Source organism: Babylonia areolata, chromosome 19 (assembly GCF_041734735.1).
Source record: "Babylonia areolata isolate BAREFJ2019XMU chromosome 19, ASM4173473v1, whole genome shotgun sequence".
NCBI classification, from domain to species: Eukaryota; Metazoa; Mollusca; class Gastropoda; order Neogastropoda; family Buccinidae; genus Babylonia; species Babylonia areolata.
Window position 1 is genome coordinate 33914249 of NC_134894.1, and position 12500 is coordinate 33926748.

The window sequence follows — 12500 nt, forward strand, 5'->3', positions numbered from 1 at the left end:
AGGTAAACTGAGTGAATTTTCAGCCTTCTAGAGTAATTTCCCTTCTTCTGATGATGTCATCAGTGACGTCACTATGCACATAGGTGATACTTTCTATGGCACTCAAGGAGTTAATTATGACGGATGGAGAAGGGGTCAAGCAGGCGTGATTCACACGTGTGCGTTATATGAGTAGCTGTGACTGGTACTTTTAACTTCTTTAAAGTAGAGCTTGTAGCTTTCATCGATGGGGCTAGCTCCATGTTTTGCTTTTTTTTTCTTTTTTTTTAATATATTAAAGGAAAGGCATGCATTCCCATGGCTGTGTATATTCTCATCTGTACTACGCTGAATTGGCCTAAACACGTTCCTTTTTTCTTTTTCTTTTGTGTGTGTGTGTGTGTGTGTGTGTGTGTGTGTGTGTGTGTGTGTGTGTGTGTGTGTGTGTTATTTCAGGGGGCCGGAGGTGGGTTATTTGCGATTTTTATGTTGTTTTACGTGGCTAATCATATACGACGTCTGAGCAACGTGGCAAAACTCGTGTCAAGCCCAACCCGTCATTATCATTATCGATGAATTAAAAACATAGCCCCTAGAAACTACGGCGCAAATTTTAAAACATATACTCCAACAGCTTTAATTACAAACACACATGAATAAAACATATCGTAATCATACACACATGAATAAAACATATCGTAATCATAATTATAATATTTCAGGAATGTTTGTCAGACAAATTTGCAGGTACGGACATAATGTATACAACAAAGCAGGAGGCGGCGATTCGGTTTGGGTGCTGGTGTTGTGATCCAGGTATCCACAGTGATCAGGACTGGAGCTAGACTTCGTTTCGGCATGGTGTTTTGTCTTTAGGGAAGGTACTGTTATCTGATTTTCCTCACACACACACACACACACACACACACACACACACACCACACACACACACACACACACCACACACACACACACACACACACACACACACAACACACCACACACGCACACACACACACACACACACACACACACACACACAACACACCACACACGCACACACACACACAACACACCACACACGCACACACACACACACACACATACACACACACACACACACACACACACACACACACACACACACACACACAACACACCACACACACACACACACAACGCACACACACACACACACACACACACACACACACACCACCACCACCACCACCACCATCCCCCAGCCATAGGTGAAAGGGTTACCTAACTTCAGAAAGCGCAGGACAAGGAGAAGAAACAGGCCTCGCCTATGCTGAGCTGTTGATACAGTCAGAATGAAGTCATTGCACCTTTGACTGTAAAACGGCAAACCGGTAAAGTCCTATTTTAGCATCCTCAGTTATTGCACCTATTTTACCGGCAATGTTTGTGCATGTATGAAACGATATCACCATTAGTAGATTTTCTAACAGATTTTCATGGTTTTCGACTGTCATTTTGTACGTTATTTACCTCAGTTTTGTTGCGGATTCAGTCACCAAACTAGCGTGCCACCATATATATCTTGCTTTTTCCGTTTTTCGTCCCACAAACCATAGATATGTAACCAGTAGGTGCAGTAATTAATTCAGGATGCTAAAATAGGATATAAACCTTAACATTTTTTTTTAAGAATACAGAGAGGGGACTCGATGCGATGCATGCGATGGCGGGGGAGAAAAAAAAAAAGAATACGTGTACGTGCTACGCTGCTGTACTGAACTGACTTTAACTTCTGGTTAACATGTTCGTGTCATACCAATCGAGTAGTGTCCGTGTCGTGTTCAATGGATTCATTATTTCCTCCACATAACTTACTTTGGACTGCTATCGCTGACGATTGTGGTTTTTTTAGGACGGTATTGGTGGGTTTAGTTCTGGAACGAGTTTGAAAGTGATAGGTTATAATCGTGGTTTGAAAATGATAGGTTATAATCGTGTTGTGGAAACCAATCTACGAATGTTGATGGTATGTAAATATCAGAAAGTATTTAGTGTTATCATTGCAGGTCTTCTCTCTCTCTTCTCTTTATTTCCTCCCCCTCCCTCTGTGTCTGTCTTTCTGTCTGTCTGTCTGTCTCTGTCTCTGTCTCTCTCTCTCTTTCTCTCCCTCTCTCTCTCTCTCTCTCTCTCTCTCTCTCTCTCTCTCTCTCTCTCTCTCTCTCTCTCTTTGATGTTGTTGTGTTTTTGTTTTTTCGGTTTTTTGTTGTTGTTGTTTTTGTGGGGGGGTGGGGGGGGTGTTTGTGTGTGTGTGTGTGGATGGGTGTGTGTGGGTGTGTGTGGGTGTGTGACTCTTTTTTCTTTCTTTCTTTCTTTCTCTTTCTCCTCTTTCAGTTCCCTCTTCTTCATCTGTTTTGTCTTCCCTAACTTTCCATACTTTCATCCATTTCCACTGTCTCTCTGTCTGTCAGTTTGTCTCTACACCCCTTTCTCTGTCCCCATCACCCCGTCCCTCCCGCTCTCTCTTCCCCCTCATTCTCTCTCTTCTTCGGTCCCTCAATATCTCCTTCCCTCCCTCTCTCCCTGTACACTCTCTCTCTCTCTCTCTCTCTCTCTCTCTCTCTCTCTCTCTCTCTCTCTCTCTCTCTCAAACCCATGCCTCTTTCATGTTACTTTGCTGCTGACAAACCAAAATAACAACATAATGAAGAATGTATCCATATATTTATATAAAGCTTTTACGAGGCGCACTGATGCTTTTTAAGAATAAGGTTGTTTTTTTTGTTTTTGTTTTTCAACATTTTTTATTCAGACAAAGGTTTACAGATACAGAATTTATATGTTTTGTGCATTAGAAAGTATAGGGTAGGCATATAATTAAGTTCTAAGTACTGACAAATCTATAACAGCAAAACAATATATGTTCAATGTCAAAGTTCCAAGGTATCATTGAAAAGCTTAATCTTGTATCAAACAATTATAAAGTGCCCATTTTTCCACAAACTTGTTATATTCCATAGTTATGTTAAAGGCATACTTGAGAATAAGGTATTTTGTTTCTGAATGCTTTGGCTGTGACACTGATTGGAGTACCTAAAGTAGATGTCAGCTCATTTTTGCTTGTACATCCTTTGGTCTTATGTTCGTTGTAGATGTCTTATTTGTATTTGGACCCCCTTCAGAAGGGTCTGTGGCCTAAACTGAATAAAACTTTCGTTTCGTTTCGTTTTGTTTCGTCTCTCTCTCTCTCTCTCTCTCTCTCTCTCTCTCTCTCTCTCTCTCTCTCTCTCTCTCTCTCTCTCTCTCTCTCTCTCTCTCTCTCTCTCTCTCCCTCCCTCCCATTTGCTATCCACAATATTTCATGACCGTGGATCAAACTTTGCACAGGCATAAAGATTGTCGGATCGACCGATTCCGACGTTGTTGTTGTTCTGTTGACGAACACAGAACTGGTCTTTTGATCATTCTGATATTGTGCTGTCATTCGGGGGGTATTTCAATGTAGTGTTCAATGGACTCATTTCCTCCCAGATCACATAACATTCCTGACCATTGTGTTTCTTTGATGGGTATCGGTGGGTTTGCAAAAAAAAAAATCAACAACAAAAAATAAGAAGATAGGGAGAGAAAGAGACAGAGGGGAGAGCGAGAGACAGAGAGAGACAGACAGAGAGAGAGAGAGAATGTTAGTGAAAATCGTGTTGCAGATATCTATCTATGAGTGCTTTTATTGATATATTGATAGTGTGTTTACCTTGTGATAAAGTATCATAGACAGAGAGAGTGGGGCGGTGGGGGGAGAGCGAGAGATAGAGAGAGAGAGAGAGAGAGAGAGAGAGAATGTTGTCATAATAGTGTTGCAAGTATCAGTCTAATAATGACTTTTTGATATATTGATAGCGTGTTTATCTTGTAAAGTATTATGTGTTGATAATGGGCGATTTTACGCCCCCCCCCCCCCCCGCCCCCGCCCCCCCTCCAAAAAAAAAAAAAATCCCATCTACACACACACACACATCTCCCCAACCTGCTTGTCTTCTACCTCTCTTCCTACCCTCACACCTATACTACCACCACCACCACCACCACCACCCCACCCCCCCACACACACACTCAAAGAAGCAAACCCAAACCTCAGCTATCCCGTGGCCCACCGCTCTGAAACTTGTTTACCGCGGTTCACTTCCGGGCCTTGTGCCACAGCGGTCACCATGGAAACGATCGGCAGTTGCAGCGCGCACATTGATTGGCCAGATCATCGGATCGGAGAAGGAGAGTAATCAGGAACGACAGAAGCAGATTCCGCTCATTTCTGGAACCATCACGGTGGGAGGAAATCGCAGGGGACTGATTACGACAGAGTTATGATGGAAACGATGTTTTTGATGACAGAAAATAATGCAACTTGCTTCGTTAGCGTGTGTGTGTCTGTGTGTCTGTGTGTGTCTGTGTCTGTGTGCGTGTCTGTGTGTGTGTGTCTGTGTCTGTGTGTCTGTGTGTGTGTCCAGCCCCTAGTTTTGACCTGCTCCTTTCTTATCATCAGAGTTTTCGGCAGTATGTGAAAGCCCGCAACAATTAAAACAAAAAGAACAGCAAACAAACAATGATATCGATATAGATATAGATCTTCTTCCTTTCTGTCTTTTTTTTTTTTTTTTTTTTAATCGCATGATCATGGGAGAAGTATCAGATCAGTATCGTGATCAGAGCAACATTTCATTTGTTGTCGGACTGTGCCACTTTAGATAGTATATTTATAATCCAGACACATCAAACTAACTGTTCAGAGTCTGTTTATGTGAACTGAACCAAACTCCAATGAAGGAAAAATCGGAACATATGCAGGACGTCAGTGAACGTCTTATAGGCACTAATGGCAATACTTTTTGTAGGACGTCAGCTGACGTCTTATAGGCACTCACTCTGCTGGTTAAAGTTTCAGTTTCAGGGAGGTGTCAAACCATGCGGACTGACCCATATACGCTACACCTCGTCTGCTTTAAAAAGATATATAAAGAGGGGGGCGGGGTGGGGGATGCCTGACCTATGCATAAAGACCATCGCGTTAGTCAGGGCTTTCAGAGCCGACACTAGGTATTATTATGCAAGCTTATGAAAGGTTAACATGGCATGAAGTAAAATGAATAAACCAAATAATAAGTGGGTTTAGATACATTAAAGTGTAGTAATAATAATAATAATAATGACAATGATAATAATAATAATAATAATAATGAAAGAATGATGCATAGGAGGTAAATGATTGAAATGAAATAAGAATATAATTTACAATTTCAAGAGCGTTAGGTAAACTGCTGGTTTAATCTCCCATCACGCTGATACACGTAGACAGGTTTGATTCGTTCGAGTTTGGGTACACTGGAATCAGAATGAAGCAAATGAATGTCAAAATAACCTTCCAGTGAACAGATAATAAACCAATAAAAAGAACGAAGCAATATCATTAGAGTTTTTATTCTTAAGGAAGCGTTGAAGTGTGTGGACTGACCCAAGTTGGCTACACCACATCTACTGAAAGAAAAAAGAAAAAAATATAAGATTGATATCCGTGTTACTCAGCAGCAGCATTTCGAGATAGCGGTACCGTATCGGTCTTAGCAGTTGTGACATTTTCGTGAACAGTAGCCTATTCAGTTTTTTTTTAAATCACACTTGGTTGAAGCAGAAATATTTTAGTTTCCGCACTGGGATATGTGTGAGTGTGGCGTGTGCGTGGGGAGGGGGGGAGGCGAGTAGTGCCATGGCTTGGTGTTGGCATAAATAGTAGATGTTGTTGTTCTAAGAATGTGTTCTAGATTTTAGTTTATGTGATTATCAGAAATATTTGGATTTGCTGTTGCTGTGTCAGCAGTTACAGGCTGGTTTCGAAAGACTCGTTTTGAAGCTAGATTTCTGTTTGAGTGCCATGTAGTGCAAAGAAATGTTGACATCTTCAACGTATTTTTCAGCGTTGTGACGCTTCCCTAGTTCTTTTTGTATGTTTGCCCGTCACATTGTCGAAAGTGTATGCGATCTGTTACAAGCTTCTGATCGTGGTGACACTGAAAAATCAAACGCTTCTGAAAACTTCAATAATGTGTTCTTATTGTAACCTGTTTCCATAGAGAAAAGGGACAAGGTTCCTCGACATTTCGCCTCCCTTGAGGTAAAGTAGCAACGAACATGGCGGTTGCTCACAGCAAATGCTCAGTGTTCGTGAATATGACAGCGACTACAAAATTAAACCATGTGACAGAAAGATGACACAGGATACAAGCTAAAACTGTGGAAAACATTATCACTGGTGATTCAGATAAAGCACCCCGTTAACGTCGGTATGTAAGCTGGACACTAGTGAGTAAACATTGTATTGTGGCATCATTTACCGTGTACGGCTTTTTCCTATACATCTGTTGGTGGCTGTGACTGATAGAACCTGAGATGCGTTTTTGATCCACGTACCTCATGATGGTTGAAACCATCATGCTTGGAATTACTTGGATACGAGTTGTGGTGGGTGGAATTACTGAAGTGTTGTGTCAAACGTGAAGACTGTAAAAAAAGAATATATTCAAGAAAGAAAACGAAAATGATATTTAAGAGACATTTATTCTCCTCTCGAGAGTCCTGAAAATTCCAGTGAAAATACCTCTCTCGTGAGCCTGAAACCCAAACCGGATAGGTATGTGAGTGGTGTGGGGGGAACAACATGGACCATTCAACATGCTGAGAGAAGAATGAGAAGATGTTTCGTTGAGTGTCTAGGAGGGAACGCCATCACTCAACACCGTGACCACCACCACCACCAGCAACAGCCTCCAGCCACCACCACCCAGCAGCCACCACTGTCAGACACCGAAGAACAACCCCCCGAGTCCTCTTCCCACAGACCGCTGAAGGGTATACTGAAGAAATCCCCAACGGACAGTCTGTCCAGTTTCTGTTCGCCAACGCCAACGAGGAGGAAGAGCCGTCAGCCCGGTGTCCAGGCCTGTACCCACGTGGTGGTAAAGCCTTCTGAAAGACGTCACGTGGACTTCAGTTCACCTCACAGTAACCAGAGAGAACGTCCTCAGCAGCTGGCTGGATCCTCCCCGTCATACTTCCTGCACAGGGGGACTGGATTCCCTGGTGGAGTACATCTCGAGCACGTAGGATCTCCTTTTACAGATCACAGTCCCAACAGATCTGATTATTGTTATGCAGAAAGACGAGCGCATCTCCAAAGAAACCATGAATCTCCCCAAGGGTCTCAGTTCATCCAGACCCGGTTCGTGAATCATGGTGATCCCCGTGGTCACTTCAAGAGCGGCCTGATCAGGCAGTTGTCCAGCAGATGGCAGAACCGTTTACATCACTTGAACACCCAATCTGCAGGGTCTTTTCCCGGGCTGCCTTTCTGGCAGCAGGTGGGCCCCAGGACTGATGATCTGCGACTGCCCCTGACGTGTGAAGAATCTGTCTGGAAGCGAAGAGCGAATTCTCAAACCCGAATTAGCGGTTCAATGACCAAACGTCTGAAGCACACCCACTCTTTTCGGCAGCCGTCAGTCAGACAGGAATGTCTTCCTGAAAGACATCGAGCGTTTCATTCACAGACATCTGGTCCGTCCAGAATCCGATCTTCTGAACAAGTGAACCCTCGGGTATTTTTTAATCCACGTGGAATACTTCTAAAAAGAACTCATCACTATCCTGGTCATCTTCGGTTGGTGGAGTCATGCGACCAACAGTCTGGGTGGCGTTTTAATCAACAATTATATCCAGGAGCAAGATGGGGTTATCAAAGACTTCACGAAAACCATTCCCATAGTCCACATCAAGGGTTGTTGGAAAGAGACAACCACAGAGATTTTCAGAACCCGTTTGTACGACATCGTACAAGCAGGTTCAGACCTTATACCGTCCAGCACTTTCTTCCACAGCGGTTTCAGGAGGCAGCAGTTTGTACAGATTCTCATGAGCATGTCGATAGACATCTTGCACCAAGACCTCACGACAACAGCAAACACACAAAGAGACATCAAATTACACGCCATGACCAGAATGTACAGCAGAGCGGCGAGGGAATAACTCTTTCCGAAATCCAGACGTTACGAAAACACAGTGATTCCCATTTTCCCGGATCAAGCCACACCCGCTTTGTCTGGAGGCATCCTGAAGGAGAGGAATCTGAGGAAGGCAGGAAATCAACGGCTCTCTGCGGTCAGTCCGCCAGACACACAGACCGACATCACCGTGAACAACGCTGTCCATCACCTCCCCAGGACAGGAAGAAACCTTTTCCAGAGCGTTCACATTCGCAGCATCAACAACAATCTTCCAGAGGACGCTGGAAAACCAGCCATGCAGAAACTCAGTCAGGTTCAAACACAAGGGATGCATCAACTCTGAACAAACAGCGCTGTGGACACTCTGCAAAACCTTCCACTTCACGAGATGACCTGCAGCAGAGGACGAGGTTTTCCGTGCTGGAATTGTCTTCTACAACAAACCCAGACTTAGTCGCCAGACTGTCCAGGGCAGTAACCTCCACGACAGGGTCGAGCCTTTCCCAAGCAACCAGACGCTGCTGGGGATTACCTGGGGGTTCATCCCAACCGTTGGCTGCTGGAGGTGGGGACGGTGAAGATTTGCAGCAGACGAGATCTGTGAGATGTTTGACATCGGCCAGAGAACATGCCTCACACTATCGTGTGTCGTGGCCCAACACGGCAAAGAAACAGGTAAATTCATTTTTGCTTTGTTTATCACAGATGGTTTCAACTTGCGATGTTTTGTATTTTGTTTTCTTTTCAATAGATAATTTATGGAGAGGTTGCTTTGAAAGAAAACATGCTTAAGGGTGCTTTTTTCCCATTTGCTGGCTACAGTTCCCACGTTCGCTCGTATCGGCGATATATATATATATATATATATATATATATATATATATAAAACCAGACAGACAGACAGATAGACAGACATAAAACTGTTTCAGATCAAGATAATGCTCTAAATGTCTTATCACTTCAGACTCGCGTTCACACAAAACAAAGTGTTGTTTATGCTTCGAATATGATTATGAATATAGTATGCCATAAATAGCAATCAGTCCAACCCACTTTGCCCCTAAACCTGTCCACACAAGAACTCGAACACTACCAAGGTATGTCCCATCATGTTTGTTTGTTTGTTTGTTTTTTAGGGGGCAGGGGTGGTGGGTCAAAACGTTATCTTAATCCTTAAATAAAGAAAAAAACATTTTACATAAAGCAACAACAAAAACAAAAACAAAAAACAAGAGGAGACATGCCGTGGTAAATAATCACCATAATCACAATAATAATCTTCCCTCACAAGTGCAAACACGAGCAAGAATTAAAACTTCAGACAATAGGGGACATGCCTTGGTATTTGGCAAATAATCTCTTGGGTAATCTAGATTGCTTCACAAGTTTAAACGCGAACAAGAATGCTAACTTGTGCCATTTTCACGTTTTCACTTTTTCTTTCTGTCTCTCCTCAGTGGATTTTTTTTGGGGGGGATGGGGGGGGTGGGGGGCGGGAGGGGGGGGAGAGACAAGAGTTATGAGCTGTCAGAATATTTTCTGGAGAAAAGTTCCCACATTTAAACCCTTTCGTAATGCGTGGTTTTGTTTCGTTCCTGGATATTCTGAGGCGAGGATTTGTGGGGGAGGGGGGAGGTGGGGGGGAGAGGTGGAGGGGGAGTTCCGGGGGTGGGGGTGGGTGGGGGTCATGGGGGTCTTTGGGGTGGAGGCATTTTACATCGCAAGTAGTTGATAGAAATTTTAAAAAGAGAAGAGGAAGGAAGAAAGGTTTGGAAAGAGATAGGGGATGAGAGAGAGAGAGAGAGATTACACACACACACACACACACACACACACACACACACACACAAACTCACTCACCCACTCACGCTCACAAACACAAACGCAGACACGAACACACATGCATGTTCAAACACGTACGCACAAACACACACACACATCTGCGCACGTACGAAAGAATGAAGGCATGGCTGAGTCTGTCAGTTGAGAAGGAATAATTGTTGCCACTTGACCGTCCTGCTTCCAGATTTTTAACCACAATACTTCGTTTGAGTTCGTTTCTTGAGAGAGAGAGAGAGAGATAACGTATTCTGTTCTGTTCTATTTTTGTTGTGTTCTTTTCAGTCCTGTTCTATTGTCTATTCCAAAGCAGGGCACGGACTGGAAGCGGAAGGTTTTCCACGAGATGCTGGCTCAAATCTATTCCACTCTGTTCTGGGTTTTTTTTTTGTTTTTTTTTTTTGTTTTGTTTCGTTTTGTTCTGTTCTGTCTATTTCGTCTGTTTTATTGGCTTTTCAAAAACGGAATTAAAAAATAATAAGTAAATAAAATATATAAAAAGTTGGAGGAATTCGACGAGATTTTGGCTGTATTCTTTTTTTCTGTTCTGTTCTGTTCTATTGTTTCTTCTGTTCTGTTCTGTTCCACTCTATTCTATTGTCTGCTGCAAAACAGAAAGTAGAAAACTTTCTGCGCAATGTTCGCTTTATTCTGTTCTATTCTGCTCTGTTGTCTGTTCCAAAACAGATACGGACAGAAAGCGGGAGGCTTTCTACGATATGTTAGCTCTATTCTATTCTATTCTATTCTATTCTGTTGTCTGTTTCAGGACGCGGACAGAAAGCGGGAGGCTTTCTACGATATGTTAGCTCTATTCTATTCTATTCTGTTGTCTGTTTCAGGACGCGGACAGAAGGCGGGAGGCTTTCTACGATATGTTAGCTCTATTCTATTCTATTGTCTGTTCCAAAATAGGTACGGACAGGAAGGGGGAGGCTTTCTATTCTATTCTATTCTGTTCTATTCTATTCTATTCTATTGTCTGTTGCAGGATACGGACAGAAAGCGGGAGGCGTTCTACGAGATGCTGGCAACCCGCTACCCCCAGTACGCTGACAAAATTACCGGTCTGTCTGCCTACCCTCAGCAAACCGCCTCAGCTGCACAGCGGGTTAGTAGTGTGTGTGTGTGTGGGGGGGGGGGGGGTGCGTGCGCGCGCGTGTGTGTGTGCGCGTGTGTGTGTGTGCGTATGTGTGTGTGCGTGTGTGTGTGTTTGTGTGTGTGTGTGTGTGTGTGTGTGTTTGTGTGTGTGTGTGTGTGTGTGTGTGTGTGTGTCTGTCTGTCTGTCTGTCTGTGTCTGTCTGCCTCTCTCTCTGTCTCTCTCTCTCTCTTTCTTTCTTTCCTTCTGTGTGTGTGTGTGTGTGTGTGTGTGTGTGTGAGTACATGCGTGCGTAGGTGCATGCGTGCACGAGCGCCCTCGCGCGTGTATTTTTTTTCTTGTTTTAATTAACCACCACACTGATACGCATGTCGTGAGGGAAAATGTGAAAAGCACTAGAACCGGACCGGATGGCTTCCCAGCGCACGAAAGGACGCTTTGATCAGTGCATTGGGTGTAGCGTTAACGTGTGGAAGTCATGGTCACCTCTTCGCTTTCCCTCGTCGTTTGGCAAAAAGAGGTCGTGGGAGGGGGTTGTTGGGGGTGGAGAGAACAATCGCTGCTGATCGTGACTCATACAGGTGTGTGTGTGTGTGTGTGTGTGTGTGTGTGTGTGTGTGACGATCCCCTCCGTGAAGCGTGGTATATTGTGTGTGTGTGGGTGGGTGGGTGGGTGTGTATGTGTGTGTGTGTGTGTGTGTGTGTGTGTGTGTGTGTGTGTTCGTGTGTGTGTGTGTGTGTGTGTGTGTGTGTGTGTGTGTGTGTGACGATCTTCTCCGTGAAGCGTGGTATATTGTGTGTGTGGGGGTGGGTGGGGGGGGTGGGGGGGTGTGTTTGTGTGTATGTGTGTGTGTGTGTGTGTGTGTGTGTGTGTGTGTGTGTGTTTGTGTGTGTGTGTGTGTGTGTGTGAGTGTGTGAGTGTGTGTGTGTGTGTGTGTGTGCGTGTATGTGTACGTGTGTGCCCGCGCGCATGCTTGTGTGCGTGTTTGTGTATGTGTATGTGAATGTGTGTGTGTGTGTGTGTGTGTGTGTAGAGAGAGATAGTGCGTGTGTATGTGTGTGTGTGGGAGGTGTGTGTGTGTGTGTGTGTGTGTGTGTGTGTGTGTGTGTGTGTGTGTTTAGAAGAAGGCGGAGCGTGTTTCCGACAGGGAGAGACCCATGGGTGTCATATTACATTATTTTTCCCATCAACGTTTAGAGCCTACCGTTTTGATCTCTCGTCAGACAAAGGTTGTGTCTGTGTATTTGTTTTGTGTATTTATTTAGTAATTGACAGCTATCAGTATATTTTTCATTGCTGTTTTATGTATTTTGATAGTATCAGTATCTCGATCATTCAGCCTTGTTTTTTGGTGATTGTTTTCGGGAAAATCCGATATGGGTTCGTTTTCTTTCTTTCTTTCTGTCTTTCTTTCTTTCACACACACACACACACACACACACACACACACACACACACACACACACACACACACACACACACACACACACACACACACACACACACACACACACAAGCACACACACACACACACACACACACACACACAGCC

At 43.9% G+C, this 12500-nt stretch overlaps 1 protein-coding gene across 3 annotated transcripts in view; it reads left to right on the forward strand.

The window, feature by feature from the left end:
• The window catches only part of LOC143293650 (uncharacterized), a 166951-nt gene that overhangs the window by 95130 nt on the left and 59321 nt on the right, over window positions 1-12500 (forward strand). For all 3 annotated transcript variants that reach the window (XM_076604775.1, XM_076604774.1, XM_076604776.1), the window contains one exon: window positions 10840-10959. In XM_076604775.1, the coding sequence (XP_076460890.1) occupies window positions 10840-10959 (120 nt within the window). The remainder of the gene's footprint in view (window positions 1-10839; window positions 10960-12500) is intronic.